The sequence below is a fragment of the Lynx canadensis genome, chromosome C1 (assembly GCF_007474595.2).
Source record: "Lynx canadensis isolate LIC74 chromosome C1, mLynCan4.pri.v2, whole genome shotgun sequence".
NCBI classification, from domain to species: Eukaryota; Metazoa; Chordata; class Mammalia; order Carnivora; family Felidae; genus Lynx; species Lynx canadensis.
Genome location: NC_044310.1, coordinates 131,727,678 through 131,751,397, shown reverse-complemented (window position 1 = coordinate 131,751,397; position 23,720 = coordinate 131,727,678). Strand labels below are relative to the sequence as shown.

The window sequence follows — 23,720 nt, the reverse complement described above, 5'->3', positions numbered from 1 at the left end:
TACACTTTAATTAATAACTACGGAACTTTCACATGACCCTAGAATAACACATGTGGAGGGTTTTAACCTTAATCATGAAGGAATTGGAACATTCCCTCAAGGCCCCCTCTCCCACTATTATAGCTTACACAAAAGACTTGTTTTTAAAGGCAGAAGCTTTTTTTTTTTGAGATAGAAATTAAAGCTCAAAATCTCAAGGTCAGTCAACCTGATGTTATTAAACTTATGTGCAGCTAAATCATCTTCTGTGGATTTTGAGGTAATAATAAGCAGCAATAAAGCACAGATAATTTGCATCAGGAAGACAAATTAGGCTTGACCAGATAAACCCAGTATGGTCATACTTTTTAGTACAAAGGCAATCCAATTGCCTGTCTTACAAAAATAATAATTCATCTGAGATTAAATAAAGCCTGGAGTAGATCATTAATAGCACCATGCATTCTCATGTCAGTCAATCTGCTTTTCAATCACACAATTGATTGTATGTTTTATGAAAGGGGCAACATTTAAAAATAGTAACACCTCAAAGATCAATTTCCAAACTTGGTACCGACACCAAAGAAAATCAATATTTGGTACTTACTCTTAGATTAAACAATGAATGAGGCCAGTAATTATGGTCATCGTGGTAGTGGTTTTCTCTAGTGTGTCTAAATGGACTGGCTTCACTGAACACATCTGTACTTCCCTGAGTACCTCACAGATGTGCCCTCCCTTTGGCAGATGAGCATTTGGTTGGAAAACAAATCAGAATGTAGTTAGATTTTATGGAAGTGCCCAGGCTTAAGAAGGGTCCCTCTATAAGGTGGCTCGTTGAAATAACATGTGTGCACTCTCGTTTGTAATGTCTTAGTTGGATGTATTGGACAGACTGGGAGGAAGATGAAATAGATGACAGCGTGGGAAGGATCGAGAAGGCCTGGATGGATGGCTTCAATCGGCAGATTTTTGTGACTTCAAAGATGCTGTGGCCAAACGGTTTAACTCTGGACTTTCACACCAACACATTATACTGGTGTGACGCCTATTATGATCATATTGAAAAAGTGTTTTTGAATGGAACTCACAGGAAGGTAAAAGACAAATGCTGCTGTTTTTTTTAACTCACAGGCTGCTTCTTCACAGAGCCTTGTTGTGCTGTGTTAAAAATACTTTCAAGTTTATTTTTACCCCTCTGAGGTGGCTGCCAGTAGTCTCTGTGGGGTGGCTAAAGGAGGCTGAGCATTAAGTAGTGCAGCTGGCACTTGCCTCCGGGAGACCAAGGCCAGCTCACTGTGGTATGCCAGGATTTGTGGGATTTTAAAAAGAAGCTCTCAGGATATCAGGGCTGTTTTAAAATGCAGTTTTTCTACATTATTGATGAGTTTGCTATGACCGAGCAACCAACTCTATTCAAATATCTTTAATATTTGCAGCTGAAAATTAACCTATATATTATGAAAAAGTAATTATAGTGCATTTATTTGAATAAAGAACTTCATGACATTGGAATTGAAACTGAACTGAACTTCAGGGTTATTGCTGTGAATAAACATCAACTTCCTCTTGCCTCTTTTGGTAAGACCATTGCAAAGTGATTTTTAAATTCTTGGGTAAATTGAAGATGGAGTTGACTGTCTGACAGAGGCAGTGTTGACAAAACATCACCTCTACTTTTCATCTTATAATAACCTGCATGCATATAACATTATGAACTGACTTCACCTGTTTAGTTAAATAACAGAAAATGGAATGCTAGAAATTATCAAAATGCTTCCATTGATAACATAATAATAGTATGATACCATACTTCCTTCTTTTTGGAAAGGAAGATTGCGCGATGGGCCAAGCCTCCACATTATGAATTCTGTTTGACAAATAAATATTACATTAATCAGCTAAGACCATTTCAATCTTTGGTTGACTCTAACCATGCTTTTAATATTTTTCCCCAATAGTAAAATTGATTGGCATTTAACCTAATGTCACATACTTTAAGAGGTGCCAAGTAAATATTTATGATTCCTTTGAAGGAATTGATATATACACCATGTAGATAACATTTTAATGGCTAGCATATTTTAACATTCATGGATGTGACAAAATAAAAGTAAGAATCTGTCTCGATTATTCAATAAATGAAAATGTGATATGAAGAATTAAGATAAAAGTAGCAAAAATGGAATTTCCAACCCCACATTATTTAGATAAATTCAATTCTTTAATATTAAGTGGAGTACAAAATTATTTTTCATACTGTATACAGTATCATTTTATAAATGGTGAAAGGTGGAAAGGTAGTATGTTCGGAGGTGTTACTCCTTATTCCTCTTCTACAAACCTACATGTGAAAACAGCACTTATCACATGAGTGCTCCAGTTAAACAACAACAAAATGCCAACTAGAACATAAAGGATATACTAAGAAAATCAAAACTGAAGTTAGTGAATCTTGTTTAGCTACTTACTACTAATAAATGTTTCTGTGTTCAAAATTAAAATCTTTACCTCCCTCCCTGTCATTTCCTAGATTTCTTCAATTTGCATTAGCCCAATTAGGTAGGAGAATCCCTTTCACTCCCAATTTTGTAAGACTCTGTTTTATTCCTTGGGTATGGATAAGCAATATCACAATATTCATAATGACACTAATTACTCGGATCAGTTTCTGTTCCAGGTTATGATACTGGAATATCATAAAGAACAGAGACAAGGAAGAGTGTCAGGCAGTCCTTTTAATGTTTGCACTTTGTCACCATATAAGTAATGTCGTATATGAGAGCATTTGAATGGGTGAAATACAAATGGAATCTCCCTAAAATAACATGTCCTAAAAATAGGAAAATATGCTCACATTGTGAAATCCATTTTTCAAATATACTGAAGGAAAATATATTAAGATGTTAGATCATTATGTTTTATACTTATTTGAATGCCATTTTCTCTAAATAGTTATGTTTCTAAAGGTCAGTTTAGATTTTTCACAATGTGTTTATATTTTACAGATTGTTTACAGTGGGAAAGAGTTGAACCATCCTTTTGGACTGTCGCATCATGGGAATTATGTGTTCTGGACTGATTATATGAATGGTTCCATTTTTCAATTAGATTTGGTAACGAATGAGGTGACATTACTGAGACACGAAAGACCACCCCTGTTTGGGCTTCAGATTTATGATCCACGGAAGCAACAAGGTATTAAAAACCATATAAAATTGCTTCTGAATTTTACATAAAATAATACTTCACAGTATTTGCAAAAGCTTTTATTTTGACAGTGTTACTGATGTTTTATGATAAAAGGTGTCTAGTCACTCCAAAGTCAATCAAATCTTGGACTTTGTTACCATAAACATTTATTATTTATTGTTCAAAACAGCCTAAGCAAGTAACAGGGAATTTTATTTGAGTGAAGCTCAAGGTTTTTGCCAAATGCTTTCTTTTTCATGTCCTTTTCACAAAAGATATATTCAAAGTATTTAAAGTAAAAAAAAAATGCACTTAATGTTTTTCAAGAGTATTGTGAGAAGTGAGAAAAACTTTTAGTGGGAATGGAATGTTATTTGAAAATATTTTAAAATATGTGATAAATGAAAAGAGTTTTGCAAACTGCATCGTACTGTATTTATCTGATTAGTTTCATATTGATTTAAAGAATGTTTAATTATTTTAAAGGGTATGAAAGTGAAATAATCTACCACGATATGCATGTCTACTTAAAATCACATAATATCATTGTGTATTTTATCTACATGAGTTATTAATATTTATTAGGCCATCTACAAATCACATGACTCAGAATTTAGGTATTAAGCAAAGAAAAAAGCTTAGTAAATTATGTGGAAGACTTTTTGTTATGAATCTAGATAGTTACTTTTTCTTTTATTTAGAGATATTCTTGTGGAAGTTAAATGAACATACATTTCAATAAATTTATGCAACATGTGAGAGAAGAAATACCTGGCTTACTGTAAAATGGACTTGGGCTTAAATCCAGGTTCCAACACTTTTTCTTCTGAAACTTTAGACATACCATGAAAGATTTAACAAAGAAATGTTTTCTTCATAAAATTCCCGTAAGAATTAAATCACTGTTGTGATTACTTAGAGCAGTGCCACCCACACATTTTTAATTAATTTCTTCTTATCATTTCTCTATAAGGAGGCATATTTTTAATGTTTCCTTCCATAGAAGAATGTTAAGTAAATATTCAAAGGAATAATGTGTCACAATTAACAAAGCACATGCCTCTAATAAAAATATATGGAACTTATTGCTATGTTTCATGAGGAAATATACCTGGTGTTCTAGACGATCCCATTGACATATAATTGTTCAGAGCTATCTCTTAGATGGACAAAGCTTTTAAAGTGCTTTATAAAAATTTTCAATTAAAGGCACATTAAAATGGAAATCTAGCCTTAATTACTCACCTGTTTATACAACCTTTATTGTAGAAACCATTATGTTCCGTCTTACTGAGAGAATGTGTTTGGGCAAATTGATTATTTTTCATAAACTTAGGTGAAAAAATCAATTATTCTTAGATTCCTACCCAGTCTTCTGGTAGCCAAGGATTGACTGTTAGTTAGGCAAATCTTTTGAATAGTAATATGGTATGGAAAGGATGCTGGACAACATATTTTTCGTTTAGTCAGTAGACATTGAAATTGGATAACTGACTTAGCATCTAAATTTTTAATATTTTTTTCCTAAATTAATCAAAGTAAGTAAAAAGTTTTCAGATGTTCAAATGCAGACATGTTATCTTACCATGTTATAATTTCAGTGAAAATTATGAGAGAGAAAATGGCATTTCTCTTTATAATTTGTGAATATTAAATATTAATAAGTATTTAGAAACACATAATCAGTGGTACACAAACTTGGTTATATACTGTCTTGTTAGACTATTTTTCTAAGAATAAAATAGCTGCATTTGAATAAAAAAATCAATTTCCTCCATAGGGACAGATCACTATTTCTTCATGGAATGTAATAAACTAGTATTATATAGCCTTATATTTTCTCTCTCTGAAAGACTATAGTATATGATTGTTTACATTGTATAAACTTTTGTAGTATTTATACATGTATCTGTGAAAAAAAATATATATACACTCAATAGATACTAACACACACACACACACACACACACACACACACACACACACACCACCCCTCAGAAATACCATGAGTAATATCCAGGAATGTCATTAATGTACCATCTAAACTCTTTTAGACTTGGTGTCAGAAAATTAGTCAGCTAATTTGACCTCTCCAGATCAGAAGAGACTCTTATCAAATTACTTGTTAATAAAGCAGCTAATTTCAGGAAGGTAGATATATAATCACACTAAACAGAAAGCTACCCCTAGAAATGAATTCCTAAGTAATGCATAGGGATTTAGGGCCAAAACTTTTTTTTTTCTTATATGCTACTGTTGTTTCTTCTGATTTAATTAATAAACTTTAATTCTTTTTCACTTATATTAGATATCTAGAAAAATTTTTATAATCCTCTCCTGAAATTCCTCATATAAAGTAGAACAATTGTATACTACAAACATACTTTTACCTGTTTATTCTCTAGGTTCAGAAGCACACTTTTATTTTTCCCCATGTTTAAGAGAATGAGATCATCAAAACTAAGTGCAATATCTAAAAAGGGTTGATGACTAGTTTCCTATATGGAATTAAAAATAATTGATTAGCTTCTATGTTAAATATATGAAATTTATTAACTAATAACTAACTAATTCTAACTTCCAGGAGATGGGTCAAACATTATTTAAGTCTCACAAGAGATGTTTAATGTAGATACTATAGATTCCTGTTGTGCATATGAAAATCCCAAGGATCAGGCATGTGTGCCCTTTGCTCTCAGGAAACAATGAGCCAGGGATAAACTGAGATTCAAATTCAGGTTTGTCTAACCACAAAGTGTTTTTATGTGATTAATTTATGTGGCCAATTTTATGAAAAGTATATACCTACTATACATTTACAGTTTATTTAGCTCTGAGAGAGACAGAAAGGCAGAGAGAGAAGGAGATAGAGAATTCCAAGCAGGCTCTGTGCCATCAGTGCAGAGCCCAATGAGGGATTCTAATTCACCAACAAGTGAGAACATGACCTGAGCCAAAATCAAGAGCTAGACACTTAACCAACTGAGCCAGCCAAGCACCCCATATAACTACTATACTTTTAGATAGAAGGAAACGAGTGTGTCTGTTCTGCCGTCATTGTAGTTTTGTCATTGATAAATGTATGCAAAACTTTATATATAAAGTTCTTGACTACATTCTACAACCCAGCATTCAGAGATTTTATATTACAAAGCACTAGTATAAAGACACAGTAATCTTGAATTAATGCATGACATGTTTATTAACAACTTTGCTGTGTAGGTTTAGTAAGATATTTATTTATTTTTGTTATTTTTTTTCTAATGCCCATTTCTATATATTTTTATTTTTTTTAATTTTATTTTTTATTTTTTTAAATATTTACATCCAAATTAGTTAGCATATAGTGAAGCAATGATTTCAGGAATAGATTCCTTACTGCCCCTTACCCATTTAGCCCCCCCCAACCCCTCCAGCAACCCTCAGTTTGTTCTCCATATTTATGGGTCTCTTCTGTTTTATCCCCCTCCCTGTTTTTATATTATTTTTATTTTCCTTCCCTTATGTTCATCTGTTTTGTCTCTTAAAGTCCTCATATGAGTGAAGTCATATGATTTTTGTCTTTCTCTGACTAATTTCACTTACCATAATAGCCTCCTGTTCCATTCACGCAGTTGCAAATGGCAAGATTTCATTCTTTTTGATTGGCAAGTAATACTCCATTGTGTGTGTGTGTGTGTGTGTGTGTGTGTGTGTGTATGTATGTATATATATATATATATATACATATATATATATATATATATATATATATATATATATATATATATCACATCTTCTTTATCCGTTTATCCATCAATGGACATTGGGGCTCTTTACATACTTTGGCTATTGTGGTAGTGCTGCTAAAAGACATAAATAGACACTTCTCCAAGGAAGACATCCAGATGGCCAACTGACACATGAAAAAATGCTCAACATCGCTCATCATCAGGGAAATATAAATCAAAACCACAGTGAGATACCACCTTACACCTGTCAGAATGGCTAACATTAGCAACTCAGGCAACAACAGATATTGGTGAGGATGCAGAGAAAGAGGATCTCTTTTGCATTGTTGGTGGCAATGCAAGCTGGTGCAGCCACTCTGAAAAACAGTATGGAGGTTCCTCAAAACTAAAAATAGAACTACCCTACAACCCAGCAATTGCACTACTAGGCATTTATCCAAGGGATACAGGTATGCTGTTTTGAAGGGACGCATGCACCCCCATGTTTGTATATTTTTTTCTAATGTTTGTTTATTTTTGAGAGAGGTGGAGAGAGAGAGAGAGACTGCAAGCGGGAGAAGGCAGAGAGACAGTCAGACACAGAATCTGAAACAGGCTCCAGGCTCTGAGCTGTGCACACAGAGCCAGATATGAGGCTCAAACTCACAAACTGTGAGATCATGACCTGAGCCAAAAGCAGACAACTAACCGACTCAGCCACCCAGGTGCCCTAAGATTTATATTTAGTGGTAGGGTCATCATCACAAATTGTATCTTTCCAAAATTTCCATTTTGGAAATAATCACTACCAAAAAATAACCCAGAAGGCTAATTAAGGCCTTAATGCAGTTAACATGCGTGTGTGCATGCACACACATGCATGCATCCCACACACAAAGTAACATCAAAGCAAGGCAAATTTTCAATGAGCATATAACTCTAAAGAGAGAAAGGAAACATTTTATCCTTTCCTCTGATTGATTGACATTATTCAAAGTTGACTCCTCTGAAAGTATCCTAGATGAAATCAGTATCTGGACTTAGGATCCCACTTTACTGTTTTTTTTTCCAACTTTTAGGATGAATGCGAAGTCTAATTTCTCTTCCAAACTGTAAGTCAGACTGTCTATCCATCCAATAGGAAAAACAAAATCTCCATTAGTTTATATATTTCATATTAGGTATAGAGACTTCTTACTTCACATATGATAAAACTTGGAGAAGTGAAGAGTCTAAGAAGCATGTAGAAAAGGGGATTTCTTCCCTCCTATCCTTCTGATGAAAATTTAGATAAAATAGAACAGTAGTATTCCTTTGTGGTGACGATTTATGTATTTTGTTATTTGCTAGAAATAAAAGATACTTTATTAACAAATGTTAAGTTACTAAAGTTTGTAAACACTTATATTTTATTATTTTGAGTATAGCTGACACATTGTTACATTATTTTCAGGTGTACAACTTAGCGAGTTGAGAAGTTTATATACATTATGCTGTGTTCCCCACAAGTATAGCTGTCATCTGTCCCCTAGCATTGCTATTGAAATATCATTGACTGTACTCCTCATGCTCTGCTTCTTATTCCCATGACTTACTCATTCCGTAACTGGAGACCTGTATCTCCCTTTCCCCTTCACCCATGGTCCCAACCCCCAACCTCCTCCTATCTGACAACCATCAGTTTGTTCTCTGTATTTATAGTTCTCATTCTGCTTTTTGTTTATTCATTTTTTAAAGATTCCATTTATGAGTGGAATCATATGGTACTTGGTTTTCTCAGTCTTATTTATTTCACTTAGCATAATACCCTTTAAGTCCATTCATGTTGTTGCAAATGGCAAGATCTCATCCTTTTAATGGTTGTGTAATATTCCAGTGTGTGTGTGTGTGTGTGTGTCTGTGTGTGTGTGTGTGTGTGTGTAGATCATATTTTTCTTATCCACTTTTCTGTTGATGGACATTTAGGTTGATTCCATTCTTGGCTATTATAAATAATGCTGTAATAAACATGGGAGCATATATCCTTTCAAGTAATTAAGCACTAATATTTTAATATAAGCTTGTGAAATGTTTTCATATATCATCTACATCTTTATTACTATTCTTTGAGAATTGTAATATGCCTTTAAATAATCTACCTTGAAATGAAATGTATGTAGACAGAGTATATGCGTACTTACCTGCAAATGAGAAAAGCCCCTTTATCTTCTTAAAATGGACTTAGATATAACAACATACAGGTACCTTGTATCTGCACACCCAAATGATTGTTTCTGTCATATTGCTAACTAAAATTCATTCATTCACTCATCAACTAAAATTCATTAATTCATTCATTCATTCATTCATTCATTCATCAACTAACTAATATTTATCAAACACTCATCTGTTCGAGACTCTATAGGGGGTAGAGTAATTCCACTTCTCTTAACTAACATATTAGGTTGGGGGGAAAGACAAAGATTTTGGCCCAGACAGACCACTATCTTGAACTTATTTTTAAAAGATACTCCTTATTTGTTTTCCTTCATTATTTGATTTTTTCAAAAGTAATTACTTCCAAAGTAATTTAATCTAGGATTTCATTGTGTTGTTTTCACTGTGTTATTTCTCTGTCCTTTATTGATTTAATTTTATTTTGTCATATATAAAAGAGTTAAGAGTATAAGAGCATAAATTTTAGATTAAAAAAATCCTTGTTTTCAATTATTTAGAAATAATTATAGTAATCCTTATTCTACTTTATTTGTTTTTTAATAAGCACTATTTATTTCTAGACATTAGAAAAGTCATTTAAACCCTATCTCTTCAGTAGTCACATTTGCATATGAGATAAGCCTACCTTAAAAGCTTATTATAAAAATTGAATTAAATATATGGTATAAATAACAAACAAATAAATAAATAAGGTAACTATCCCTGACATCAATGCACTGTGAATTTTCAAAACGATAGCTATCGATTGTTAATAGGCACTCATTCATTAATATTGGTATATAATTTTTTTAATGTTTATTTATTTTGAGAGAGAGAGAGAAAGACAGCATGAGCAGGGGAGGGGAAGAGAGAGAGGGAGACACAGAATCTGAAACAGGCTCCAGGATCTGAGCTGTCAGCACAAGCCTGACGTGGGGCTCAAACCCACAAACCACAAGATCGTGACCTAAGCCAAAGTCGGATGTTTAACCAACTGAGCCACCGAGGCGCCCCTGTGTATAAAAATTTTAATGCTGTTTGTCATTAAATCATATTTTTAAGAGAATATTTTTACATGAAAAGTTTTGCAACCTGCTAGAAATTCAATAAAAACTGCCACATGAGCTGTATCTGAAATATGTTGAAGTAAACTGAAGAATATATATGATTTAGGCAATTCTCATGAGAGATATGAAATTATTCAAATTAATTTAGATTTTGGATTTCTATCATGACAAGAGAAATATCACTTCCTCTTTTTAATGTATAGAATTCATTGAAAGGAATATATTTAAAAGTTCAAGTAATGGTAATTTATTTTTAAATACTTACATTTCATATTGAATAAGAATTGTAAGCACGAATCATGCTATTGAAAAAATAATAATGTGATATTTAGCATATATTTTCTTTTATTTTAAGGTTTTATTTATTTTTGAGACAGAGAGAGACAGAGCATGAACGGGGGAGGGTCAGAGAGAGAGGGAGACACAGAATCAGAAGCAGGCTCCAGGCTCCGAGCTGTCAGCACAGAGCCCGACGTGGGGCTCGAACTCACGGACCGTGAGATCATGACCTGAGCCGAAGTCGAACGCTTAACCGACCGAGCCACCCTGGCCCCCCATAGCATATATTTTCAATATGAAAATGTGACATGATATACTGCTTTCAGTACTTCCTTTTTACTGTTTTAAATTCTTCATATATTTCTCAAAATCCTTTGGTTAAATCAAAATTTCAATAATCTGAATGTTACTAAAGTAATGAATATACAGTTAGACTGTACATAATATTCATAAAATATTGAGAACACCTATTTCCCTATGAAGTATTACATTTTTAGTCTATGGTTATGGAAGAAGCATGGCTGTATCTGAACACTGCTTAAAAAAATTGCTACATCTCTTGGTACCTGGGTGCCTCAGTCCATTAAGCAACCAGCTCTTGATTTTGGCTTAGGTCATGATCTCAAGGTCATGAGATGAAGCCCTGCTTCGGTCTGTGTGCTAAATGTGGAGGGATTCTCTCCTCCCCCCCCTCTCTCTGCCCCTGCCCACCCTCCACAAAATAAATAAATAAACTTTAAAAGAAAAAGTTCTACATCTCTTGTTGGAAAAAGTTTGAACTAAGCTTCATTATCCTCTGAGTTCAGAAATTGATACTAAAACCTGAATTAGGGGCGCCTGGGTGGCGCAGTCGGTTAAGCGTCCGACTTCAGCCAGGTCACCATCTCGCGGTCCGTGAGTTCGAGCCCCGCGTCAGGCTCTGGGCTGATGGCTCGGAGCCTGGAGCCTGTTTCTGATTCTGTGTCTCCCTCTCTCTCTGCCCCTCCCCCGTTCATGCTCTGTCTCTCTCTGTCCCCAAAATAAATAAAAAACGTTGAAAAAAAAATTTAAAACCTGAATTATTAGTTTCCATAGCTTTCAAGTATATTTTTACCTTTTATAAACATGCAAAATTTAATTTACTTCTCAGAGTAATGAAAAGAAATGAATATATAATTCAGATTGTTTCTTGCAATCTGTAGACACACAAAATGATCTATGAGAATGAGTTAAATATTGTATATAGCACCATTTTGAGGGTTTTTGTTTTTGTTTTTAAAGTCATTCCTTAATATTCGCTATATAGCACACCTAACCCAGTACAATAGTCTCATCTGTCACACCAGTCACATTTTTTGGCACTGTGCTTCAACTGCCAATACAACTTTAATGATTACATTATTTTAGTGTAGTCATTCTAAGTAATTAAAAACTATTTTTTAGTGTTTGAGTTAGAGTTTCTGATATAATCAAATGTTACTTATTGATACCTTGAAAACTGCAACATAATGTTAAATAGCCTGGACATTTACTTTGCCAATTAGATTGCTAGTATTATAGACTTCTTTGTAACATTATATAGGTATATTTAGAAGTAAATATGCTTTATTTCTTGCCTTTCCATCTTCTAGGAATAAATGTCATCAAAATGATGATTACCCAGATTGTATAGAATCTCCAACCCTTTCAAAATTTTATGTCAGATTTATCTTAGTTTCCGAGGGTGTCTCACAGATGTTTATGGATAATACCTTTGTGAATCTCCCCTGCTTTATTGATATCTATTGCTTACCTTATCAGTGCTTCTGCTGGCTAGGTCTACTGGGATGGTCCACTGGGACAACATTTCTACCCTTGTGCGTTATACATTCTACTGGCACTACAAGACCATTCATTTTTAAAGTTTCATAGTAAAACCTGTGTTTCTTGGACTCATCAATGCACTAACATGTCAATGTGCTCCTTGAACAAGAGGGAAGTATATTCCACTCCTTTCCCTTGTGCTCATTTGCTTTCTGTTCACTTAATATCCAAAGTCACATTCTAAGTGTTAATGATCCAATTTAGAAAGAAATCAGAATTGAATATACCAGGCCTAATCTGCTATCCTGGACAGACATCATCATGTCCTGTAACCTTGCTGTCTCCTGGTACTTCTCTGCACACATACCTCTATATCTTCTAACCAACATGCAAATTCCTTTTATCTCCCAGTGTGTCATATATTTTTAAATGTTTCTGAATTTTACTTAGTGTTCAGAAGATATCCTGACTACATTAATGAATATGTAATATACATATGCTTGTATATGTGTACATTCTTATGCCTACATACATAGCTTAGAATGTGAACCTTAACCTGGCTAATTTTGGATGGAATCACAGTTCTCTGACATATTCACTTCCTTCCTCTTACAGGTGACAACATGTGCCGAGTAAATAACGGCGGCTGTAGTACATTGTGCTTAGCCATTCCAGGAGGCCGAGTATGTGCATGTGCCGACAATCAACTTTTAGATGAAAATGGGACAACTTGCATATGTAAGTTTTCTTTGTGTTTTTGTATTTGTTACACTTATTGTTTGTCCATATATTTTTGAAGAACAGAAGCATATGAAACCAAGGGGGAAAAAATCAAACTTGGAAAGAGAAAATTCAGATAATCACTTAGGTATAATTCTTTTTAAACTACAAATAATTAACTGAATTAATTTAATTTAAAAACATGACCAGTGATGAAGTTTTCCAGAGTATTTGTCATTGCTGCATAATAGTTTAGTAAAATATATATACCACAGAAGACTATTTCATAAAATAGGGAACCTCACTGTTAGGAGGTTAGTTGTTAGTTATATAGATGATAGTGTAGTTGTGTGTTATATAGATGTGTAGTTGTTAGTTATATAGATGATAGTTGATGCACATTGTAAGACCTTCAACTAAATAGTTAATAAGGTTGATTATCTATCTTTGTTGTGAAGTGAAAAGAAGCAGACAAAAGAAGAGACTTAGGGAAATCCTAGACTTTATCAAAGTAGTGAATTAGTTGGATTAATTGATCTGGATTAAAGGCACTTTATTAACTTTTACTGACCGTCCTCAGTTTGTTGCATCTTGTTATTCTCATGTGGCCCTTTTGAAATTTGTTCTGTCTATACATATCAAGTCCCTTGCCACAATAATAGGAGCAATGATATGTATGTATTGAATACTATATAAATGCTTCTGGAATGATTTGAATTCGTTGCATGTTACTCATGATTCTCCAGAAAAAGAGAACCAATAGCATGTATGTGTATAGAAAGAGATTTGTTATGAGGAATTGGCTCATGCAAGTACGGAGGCTGACAACTCCCCATATTTGCAGTCAGCAAGTTAGAAACTGAGGAGCACCAATAGCGTAGTTCCAGTCCAAATGCTGGTTAGGCTGAAGACCCATGAAGAGCAGCCAGTGTTTTAGTTGGAGTCTTAAGCCAGGGGAAAACAAAACAAAACAATATCCTAGTTCAAGGCAGTCAGGCAGGAAGAATCCCTCTTATGTGCAAGAAGGTAGGCCTTGTCATTCAATTCAGGCCTTCAACTGACTGGATGAGAAGCACTCACATCTGAGAGGGTGATCTGCTTAATATAGTCTATAGATTCCAATGTTAATCTCATGTAAAACACTGACAGACACACCCAGAATGATATTTGACCAAATGTCTGGGCCCTTTATAGCCTACTCAACTTGACACATAAAATTAACTGTCACAAATTGTTAAAGAATACACAAATAAATGGATTTTTCCATCAGTGATAATGATTGTCTCTGGGGAGGCAGGAGAAATAAGTATAATGAAGAAGACTTCAACTTAACTGAAATATTTGATTTCTTCTGAAGAAGAAATAATGTGAATAAAGGATTTTTTTAAAGTTTTTATTTATTGATTTTGAGAGAGATAGAGACAGTGCAGGTATGAGTGGGGGGAGGCAGAGAGAGAGAGGGAGACAGAGAATCCCAAGCAGACTCCAGGCTGTCAGTGCTGAGGCCTATGCAGGGCTTGATATCACAAACTGTGAAATCATGACCTGAGCTGAGATCAAGAGTCAGATGCTCAACTGACTGAGCCACCCAGGTGCCGCAAGGATTTTTTAAATGATTTAATATGTGGTAATACTTGAGAAATATATAGAAAAAATTTAAATGAAAAATCTACCCGTAATGCTACAATCCAGCAATAAACTACTAAAACATTTTGATGTTGTTCCTTTTAATTATATATCCCTGGAGGTTATTATTTTTTACTAGTACTAATGATAATCATAGGCAAAATGTATTGAATTCTTGTATAGATTTCATGATTCTCATTAGCTGTTAATAACCGTATAAGGAAGATACTTTTACTTCTTCACTTTATTATTCAGAATGAAGACTTGAGAGTTAATAACTTTTCAAAATTCATATAATTAGCAATCAGGACATTTGGAATTTAGCCCCTAAATTATTTTATTTTGGAGACCAAATTCTTAATTATGTTGCAGTGTTACAAATTTTAGATCATACCTTGGTATAATTTATCTTGTGCTTTATTTTTACTTAATTGGAGCATAAGTGTCTTATCATGTGACTACATCTTCTTTGTAAACATGACTTTTAAACCATTTATCCTCATTTTTCTACTTGATTTTTGATGTTACTTCTGATCTATTTTTACACACCATTTGTGCGTTTCCTTACTGTTTATGATCCCTTCTATATTTTAGCACATAGTCCATGGTCAATTTGTTGCATCTTCTTTACATCTTTTTTAAGCATTTGGAATAATAACACCAGCTTTAAATTCTATTACTTTTGAATTTTAACTATTTGAGATGAGGACTTTGGCTTTCTTTGTATTATTCTCTTTATCTTCCTAAATTTCATTCCTTATTATAATTTAGTATTTCTGACAAAAAATATTTTGAATCATTAATCATTGTCTTTATATAACAGGTTTTGACATATATAGCTAGTTTGTTGATCAATTTTATAATGTTTTCTTTTTGACCTGAATCAGTGCTTCACTAGTTGTATTGCTCAGTATTCAAACTTTAGCTCCTCATTGTTTAATTATTAATTTTCACTGAAGTGTAGGATAAAGTATTAAAGTTGCTTCTTTAGAAGAAAAGAGTACAAAGATTCTATACTGTGGAGTTGTTTTGTTTTCTAAATAAGTCTCCTTTGCATTTATATGTGATTAACAATTCTTCTGAATATTAATTCTTGGGCAGACAAAAATTTTCTTCAAACTTCTAGAAATACTATTTAATTTAATAAATACTATTTAATTTATTCTGGGATAATATACTTGAGAGCACAAATATGAATTTTACTTCTCTGGGAAAGCCTTTTTCATTACTAGTGGGATTTTTAAATTGCCTGTAAGACAATTCCTGTGGAACAAAATTATTTGAAGTATACTTTCTTTGAGTAATCAGGTGGTTTTCCTTCCTTTGTTCTGTGGTAATATTTTGTAATTCCTATTTTGTTGTTGTTTATTTATCATCAGAAAAGAAGAGATCTATCGAGACCCCTAGTTTGTCAACAGACAAGAATTAAGCATTGCTTTGAACAGCGTAAAGTCTGTATAGCCTAAATCATAACTTAGCTATTGAGAGAATACGTATAGTTTATATGCAGATTTCTAATTCAGTTTTTAGTGTCTACCACACGTTCATCGAAAATTATTTTTCTGGTATAAAATGAGATATTTTGTTATGCCCTCTGAATAAATCTGACACTTTGAATGGTGAACACACACACACACATACATACAGTATGTGTGGACATCCACCAAGTCTCATCCTGACCTTGGTCTGTCCCCAGACTTCCTCCTAAGGATGGAAGGTAACAGTGCAAGTATCTCCTTTTTTGGTAAGCACAGACCTCACAGTCAGTACTGCGGGAGCAAAGGGTTTGTCTAAAGATAGCCTTGGAGCGCATGGGTGGCTCAGTCTGTTAAGCTTCAGACTCATGATTTCAACTCAAGTCATGATCTCATGGTTTGTGAGATGAAGCCCTACATTGGGCTATGCACTCACAGTGTGGAGCCTGCTTGGGTTGTCTCTCTCCCTCCTTCTCTCTCTACCCCTCCCCACTCTCAAAATAAATAAATAAACATGAAAAAAAACAGGTTTATTCCATTTTTAGTGATATGAATCAGAGAAACTTTTGGCTGAATATTTAAATCAAGTCCTATTGGTCTTGTAATAAAGTCAAAATTCCCTTAAGATGGTGTCAGTCAAGTTATCAAGGGACTGAGTTTTCAGGGATCTTGTGAGTTTTTATCCTTCATCTTAATTTTCATACTGAAGAGTTAAACAGAAGGTCTATACATCAGATACTGATATCTTGATGACTTTTTAAGCTTGAAATGTTCTAATTAGTTATTTAATTTTAATTGTGTGAATCATAATTATCTGGGTCATTGACTTCCAGATTATTTTTTCTTTTTCCTTCACTCTATGCCCCACTAAAAACTTAGGGATTCCTTATGAGGTGGCATATCTATACCTATATCAATATTGAAGTAGAAAAAATACTAGCCATTGGAAATCTTTGTGTAAGTAAAAATTGGGAGAATTTGGCTTGTAAGGAAACACTGTACACGGAATTGGTCATGCAGTCATGTTAGGAAATTTGTTTTCATGACCGGACACATGTAATTATACATTTGGTGAAAGATAGAAATGTTTCTGTATTCTTGGTGTCTTTCTAATCTCTACAATTCACTGATGATATAACGTCAATGCAATATAAAGATATAAGAAAGAAGATTATATTATCTATACTTGTTAGACTAAACAATGTTAAATCAACAAAACCATGTGAGATGTTCTTTGACAATTTGTTGTTGCATTTGACTGTTTAAAACTCTACTATATGTCTAATATGTCATGCAACTTGCCTAGGTTTCTTTCCAATGTAATGGGAAAAGTTAGGATAGACCATAAAATTACTCATTTCTTACACAGAACTCAAAGTGTGTTTATATAAATTATTCCATTTCTCATATTTAATGGCAAAGGTTTTCAAAGGATATGTTAACCTTCTTAGTTTTCAGATGAGGAAATTCAAACGCGAAAGAAGTACACACAGAGTTTATGGTTGCCGAGTATGGTATAAAACAAATATGAGTGTGTGACTGACGTCTTATTAATACTGATTCCTCTGAGCTTCTCATCTAGTTCAGGCTAGATTACAGTTTTATGAATTTATCTCAGCTGGATTAACTCTGTAATCTGAGTTAACAAAATACATATTGCAACCATTGAGATATGATTGTTCTGGTTCCAGTCATCCTCATTGAATTGACATCAAATGAACAAAAACCCATTGGAAGTTGGTCAGGACAGAATTAAACACCAATGGTTGTTTCTCAGTGAATTTGCAGCATAAGGCTATGCCAGAGAGGCATTCACCCAGCAGAAAAATATTGGCATGCTACATGATTGATTAAGGATGAATTCTAATTCCATGCCTGGAAGGAATCAAGAATGAGAGTAGGCTGGAGTCTTTGTCCTTGTGAATATTGTGTGGCATGGGCAAATCGTGTCACAGTTAGAAATGATGCCTGGTGTAGCATAGGCACCTGGAACTGACTGCCCCAGAGAGACATATGTAAAGCCCATTGATCAATTATCAAGTGAGATTTTTTGTTTGTTTGTTTGTTTGTTTGTTTTAATTTATTTGATGCCTTTGTGGGGGGAAATACTACATACAAAATTAATAAATGAGGACATGAATAATCCCAAGAAAGTAAGCTCCTGGAAAAAAAAAAAGATAGTCACTATTTTTTTTTTCAATAGGATATTTTTGCCTAGAGTAATAAGACAGTAATTCTTTAAATTCTTCTTTAGTGGCCTGAAAGAAAAGACAGGATTTTCCAATGTGCTTTTCCTAAGAGAGCAACTTAAACGTATTGATCATCCAAGGGTAGCCTTGCACAATTATATGTCAGTGGTACTCTGTGACCTTCTTTACCTTGTGGAACACCAGATATATTCCTCTGTCAAAAACAGTGCTCCACTATGGCTAAGCCATTTATCTGTTCAGCTGTGACAAGCCTTATGTTCTAGGATATATGCAATCTAATGTGTAGTAAAAAGTTTAAGGCACTAAAAAGTTTAGAAGCCCCATCCAGATGAATATTTATGGCCTTCTGTGCATAGGAACTCACAGAAGATTATGTACCACTTAGGTTGGCTGCTCAGAAGACCACTCTATCTAATGAAAGGTCATCCTGCTGTGATATAAAGGAGAAAATTCAAAACCCATGGCAGCATTATTTGCACTGCCTTCCTATATAGGCAAGCTCATATACATCAAAACCACTACAACTTGAAGTTTTCTTTTAGTTTTTTTTTTGTCTACCTGCCTAAATAAAGGGATAGTTAGAAATTCTCTCAAAATACAAAACCAATTTGTAAATAAATATGTTGTGATGTGAGATGTACAAGGACAATAGAAATTTTATTTTTTGTAATGGGATTCATGCTTTTATGGCTTAGTTATAATGATTTTGATATAGTTTGCAGCTAAACATTAGTTGACAGAAGAGACAGTATTACTTTATATCTATGTTACCAGACTAGGATTAAAAAGAAGATAAATGAAATTAGAAACATAGACACTTGTTCATGGGCACCATAGCTTATTAAACCAAGGTTAGGAACATATGTATCAAGTTCAATTGCTGAGCTGAGATCCAAATCTGAGATTATTCCAAATTAAAATAAAATAAACCAGTTTATTAGTAAAGTTTCTCCCTTTAATTCTTTTTTTTTTTTTGATTTTTTTAATGTTTATTTATTTTTGGACAGAGACAGACAGAACATGAATGGGGGAGGGTCAGTGAGAGGGAGACACAGAATCCGAAGCAGGCTCCAGGCTCTGAGCTGTCAGCACAGAGCCCTACGCGGGGCTCGAACTCACAAACTGTGAGATCATGACCTGAGCCGAAGTCGGAGGCTCAACTGACTGAGCCACTCAGGCGCCCCTCCCTTTACTTTTTTATAATCTGGACATTTACTCCTGCCATCCCATTTTTTCTGGGAAGTAATTCTAGAGTGCATATTTCCCTTTGTAGTGTGTGGAAGGGTCATGTGGAGACCTTCTAATTTCAATGTTCTAACAGCAGGTATCATAGGATGTATGAAACCTGATAGTTCCTTGCTGGGAATATTGTGATTCATGTCATTTTAGCTTTGATCCTGGTTAAATTAAAGGATTATTTATGACTTTGTCAGTTTTCTGGTGAGATCATGTTGTAATATTTTTATAAGAAGTGACCCTAGCAGTAGAATTACGGATTCTCCATCAGTTTTCAAATTCATAGTGCAAAGCACAGCTCTAAAGCAAAGCTTGCATTTCTAGCACTTGTTAATATACTGAAAGCAATGTATGTGTCTGCCCAAACACACAAGTGCTATATAGGTTCAGTTACATTAAACACCAGAAAAGAGTGACTTTCATGGAGGTTTCCTATATGTTCACTGTTTTGGTGTGGGGGAAACTTTATCACTCCCTCTTTCTGTTTATCTACATATAAATCTTTTTCTCATCAATTAAATTCACTTCATCAATGATCTTGGGTGATGGTAGAAGGCTATTAGCTTTTTTAGCCACTTGAAATGAAATTGTTTTCATGAAGTATTTATACAATCCCCAGAGATAGAATTTCTCCCTATAATAAGGCTGTGACATAGGATTATCCATCTCTGCTAATTCCAGTAATTTAGGCAGCAAGTAATTTTTAACATCTCCTCAATGCCTGGTTCTATTCTAGGTTAATACCTCTATTCTGTATGTGACATTCCCTTCCTACATTCAAGGATTTCAAATGGACACATTAGATGTATAAAAATTAATTATAAAATTACTCCTTTATAGAGGTTTTTGCAAGGTAATAGAATACTATTCTTATTTTTTCTAGATACTATTGGCTCCCTTAATGTGATGCCAAATATATTTGCTTCATCATATAATTGATTCTCACAAAAGTATGTAGATTGCCTGGTCATCAACTGGGGTGCTATGATATATGACTTTGCCATCCAATTCCACAGAGTTAGGTCAATGCTGGGAAAAAATGCTGGGAAAAAAAGCCCATGCTTTTTGAATGTCTAAATTGCCATCTTATCCAGATTATCACCTATCACATTAGATGTCTTCTTTTTGTTTTACTTTTTAAATGTTTATTTATTAGAGAAAGAAAGAGAGAGAGAAAGAGATCGTGAGTGGGGGAGTGGTAGAGAGAGGCAGAGACACAGAATCAGAAACAGGTTCCAGGCTCTGAACTGTCAGACAGAGTCCGACACAGGTCTCGAACTCATAAGCAGTGAGATCATGACCTGAGCTGAAGTCAGATACTCAACCAACTGAACCACCCAGGCGCCCCTAAATGTTTTCTTGATAATGGACATTGTTAGCTCCAAAATAATCTGTCTTCTATCATTAAAAATCCTGCCCATACCCAATTGATAGCATTCATAACATGGTTTCTGTGTGACATAGAAACTACTGACTTGTAACTTCTGTCTACATCTGGAAGACTTGGGTTAGGACTAGAAAAAACTAATGATGTCAAATACTCAGTATGTTTTTTTTTGTTTGTTTTTTTAATATTTACTAGTATGTCAACAATTCTGAAGGGTCTGAGATTTTTACCCTAGGCAAGCTAAAATGTGAACCTGTTAAAGCTTCTTAGATTCTGACAGAAGACCCACAACTCCTGGATCAGACACAGATGATGTTATTAGTCATGTCACAGCAGGCAGCATGAGTTTCCTGTTCATATTCTTCTCCTTGTCCTACTCACCCCCAAATCATGTGGGGGCAATGCACAGGCAGGTCTAGGTGGAAGCTACATACACAGTGAATTTGTATTCACACTGAGGAACCTCAAGCTTGAATCTACTAAAAAATCTTCCCAAACTCTGCCCCTAAGGAAGACATTATCTTTACAATTTTGGCCAAGAGAAAAAAATACTCTCTGCTCTAGAAGGTGGCATTATCTCTGTCTTCCAAGGCTGTGAGCTATATAAATATTCTTGAAGAAAAGTCCAGAATAAAAACTGACACAAGAAGTATAGAAATGCAGTGGAGAAATGCCTCTTGTTCAACAAATTGCAGGGCCTACAAGAGGACTTGCAGACACTCTTTAAAATGTCAAATGTATTTGTATATATTTCATTATATCTGTTCTTACAGATATAAGCAATGCCTAACAGCTATTACGAATGATAATGATATACAGTAATGACATTGATGTAGATCAATAACAGCAGTAAATATAACAAGATGAAATTATCCCAGGAGGTTGGCTCTATTGGTTTTCAAACAATTGTTCACAGTCTGTCATGAAAAATGAGAATAAAACTTTGGACATTGTCATCATGTATTTTTGAAAAGTGCCAACTTTGTATTTGCAAATATCATTTAAAAATAACCAACTACCACACATATTTGAAACTATGTTTAAAACCAGTTTGGAAATTTTGCCTATTGCATTCATTCCATAATGATCTAAATATCACTTGAAAAACATTTGAACTCTTAACAGACGTAAAGACCTTATCTCTAAATTGATTATGTTAAAGAATATTTAGTTTAAAAATACTAATTTGGGGGAGAGCAGTTTGTCCTTCCCTAGACACCTTGCTCTTCTTTAATATAATTGTAATTGTGCAGAAGCAGCTATAATTTCACCCTTGTATATGGATATCCTTGATCATTTCTTAAAACTGTCAATTGGGTTTATTTGATCAAATAACCATATGAAAGCCAAGTTTTTTAAATTGGTGGGATTTTATCAGGAAAAAAAGAAGATGGTTTCTGGGATTTTCTAGTCCTCAAGCTATCAACCAATTTGATGTGATACATTATAGAAGTAAACTATAGAGAGACTACAGGAAATCTTAAAGCTGAACTTAAGTTTGGGAGAAAACTGATTGCATCTCAAATTAGTTTTCTTATCTGATTAGATTTTTTTAACTGAGATTGTTGACCATTAGGCTTAATCACTATAGAATAGAAATTAATCAAACCACTCTTCATTAAATGCCCAGTTCTAAGCTGAGCTTATATGGAGTCAAAGAAGAAATTATACCACCCTCAACAATCTTAGGGTCCAATTGACCAAATTTGGGACTCAAGTTAGGAAAGTTTGCATGCTATCGGTGATCGATTGTAGAGATTTTGAGAGGAGAGTTCTGTTGTAGAAAAGACCAGACATATCCCAGTACTTCCACTTTGCTTTGGTTACTAACCCTCACAACTAGTTGCTCCTCAGAGTTCAATGGGAGAACCAATGATTTGCCCTCTTTGGTTTTAAATTGTTGTCGTTTCCTATTTGGAACTTGTTCTATATAGATAACAATTTACTTTTTTTTTCTTTTTTTTTTTTTTTTTACTTTCAAGTGACCTTAAAGAAATGACATCATTAGAGAAATTGCTGCTTCAGCATTTTGTTTTGAAAAAGGATTAGAATTAAAAAGGAGATAAAATTACTCTCAGTTCCTGCATATAGTGTCTGCCTGTCTGAGAGGGGATAGAAGAAACACAGGCTTACCTTTATTTGAATTGAATATTTCATTCACTGTACTGATTAGTTTTTACACTTACAGCCTTAAGCAAGAGTCTGAATTTAATGGGCAGTTTTTCTTTTCCAACCACAGGAAACCTCATGTCTTGTGCTTCACTGCATAACTCTCTGAAGCAGATTCTCCACAGTTAAGGTTGAAGGGTCGTATTCCCTCTTCCATTCTTTGGAGCAGGGAAAATGCAAGGATTAAGGGAGTGCTGACACCAAGTGTTCTGGAAATGTCATATATGTTTTCCCAATATCCCATATTATTGACTTGTATATAGGTTTTGTGATCATTTATCAGTTCAAATGAGTTGTCCAAAATAAAGTTTAAAGCCATCAGGTGGAAAGATTGGGTTTGTTTCTCCTAACAATAATCTAACTTTTGATAATTCAACACCTTTTTTGGTCCATGAAACATAAACCATTTACTTTAACCATTGCTACACATTCCTGTCTCTTTGTAAACTCTATTGAATCCAGTCAAAGTGAACAATAACAATCATCATAATACTTTGTTTTTAAAATTTTTTAGTGTTTATGTTTGGAAGAGAAAGACGGGGGTGGGGGAGGCAAGGGGGAGAGGTAGAGAGAGAGGGAGACACAGAATCCAAAGCAGGCTCCAGGCTCTAAACAGTCAGTACAGAGCCCAACACGGGGCTCAATCTCAAGAGCAGTGACATCATGACCTGAGCCGAGATCTGACATTCAAC

The 23,720-nt window shown here is 34.2% G+C and overlaps 1 protein-coding gene across 1 annotated transcript in view; it reads left to right on the top strand.

Moving 5' to 3' along the window:
• The window catches only part of LOC116738220 (low-density lipoprotein receptor-related protein 1B-like), an 867,486-nt gene that overhangs the window by 806,586 nt on the left and 37,180 nt on the right, over positions 1-23,720 (top strand). The window contains exons 13-15 of the mRNA XM_032594108.1: positions 857-1,076; positions 2,988-3,177; positions 12,821-12,943. Of these exons, the coding sequence (XP_032449999.1) occupies positions 857-1,076; positions 2,988-3,177; positions 12,821-12,943 (533 nt within the window). The remainder of the gene's footprint in view (positions 1-856; positions 1,077-2,987; positions 3,178-12,820; positions 12,944-23,720) is intronic.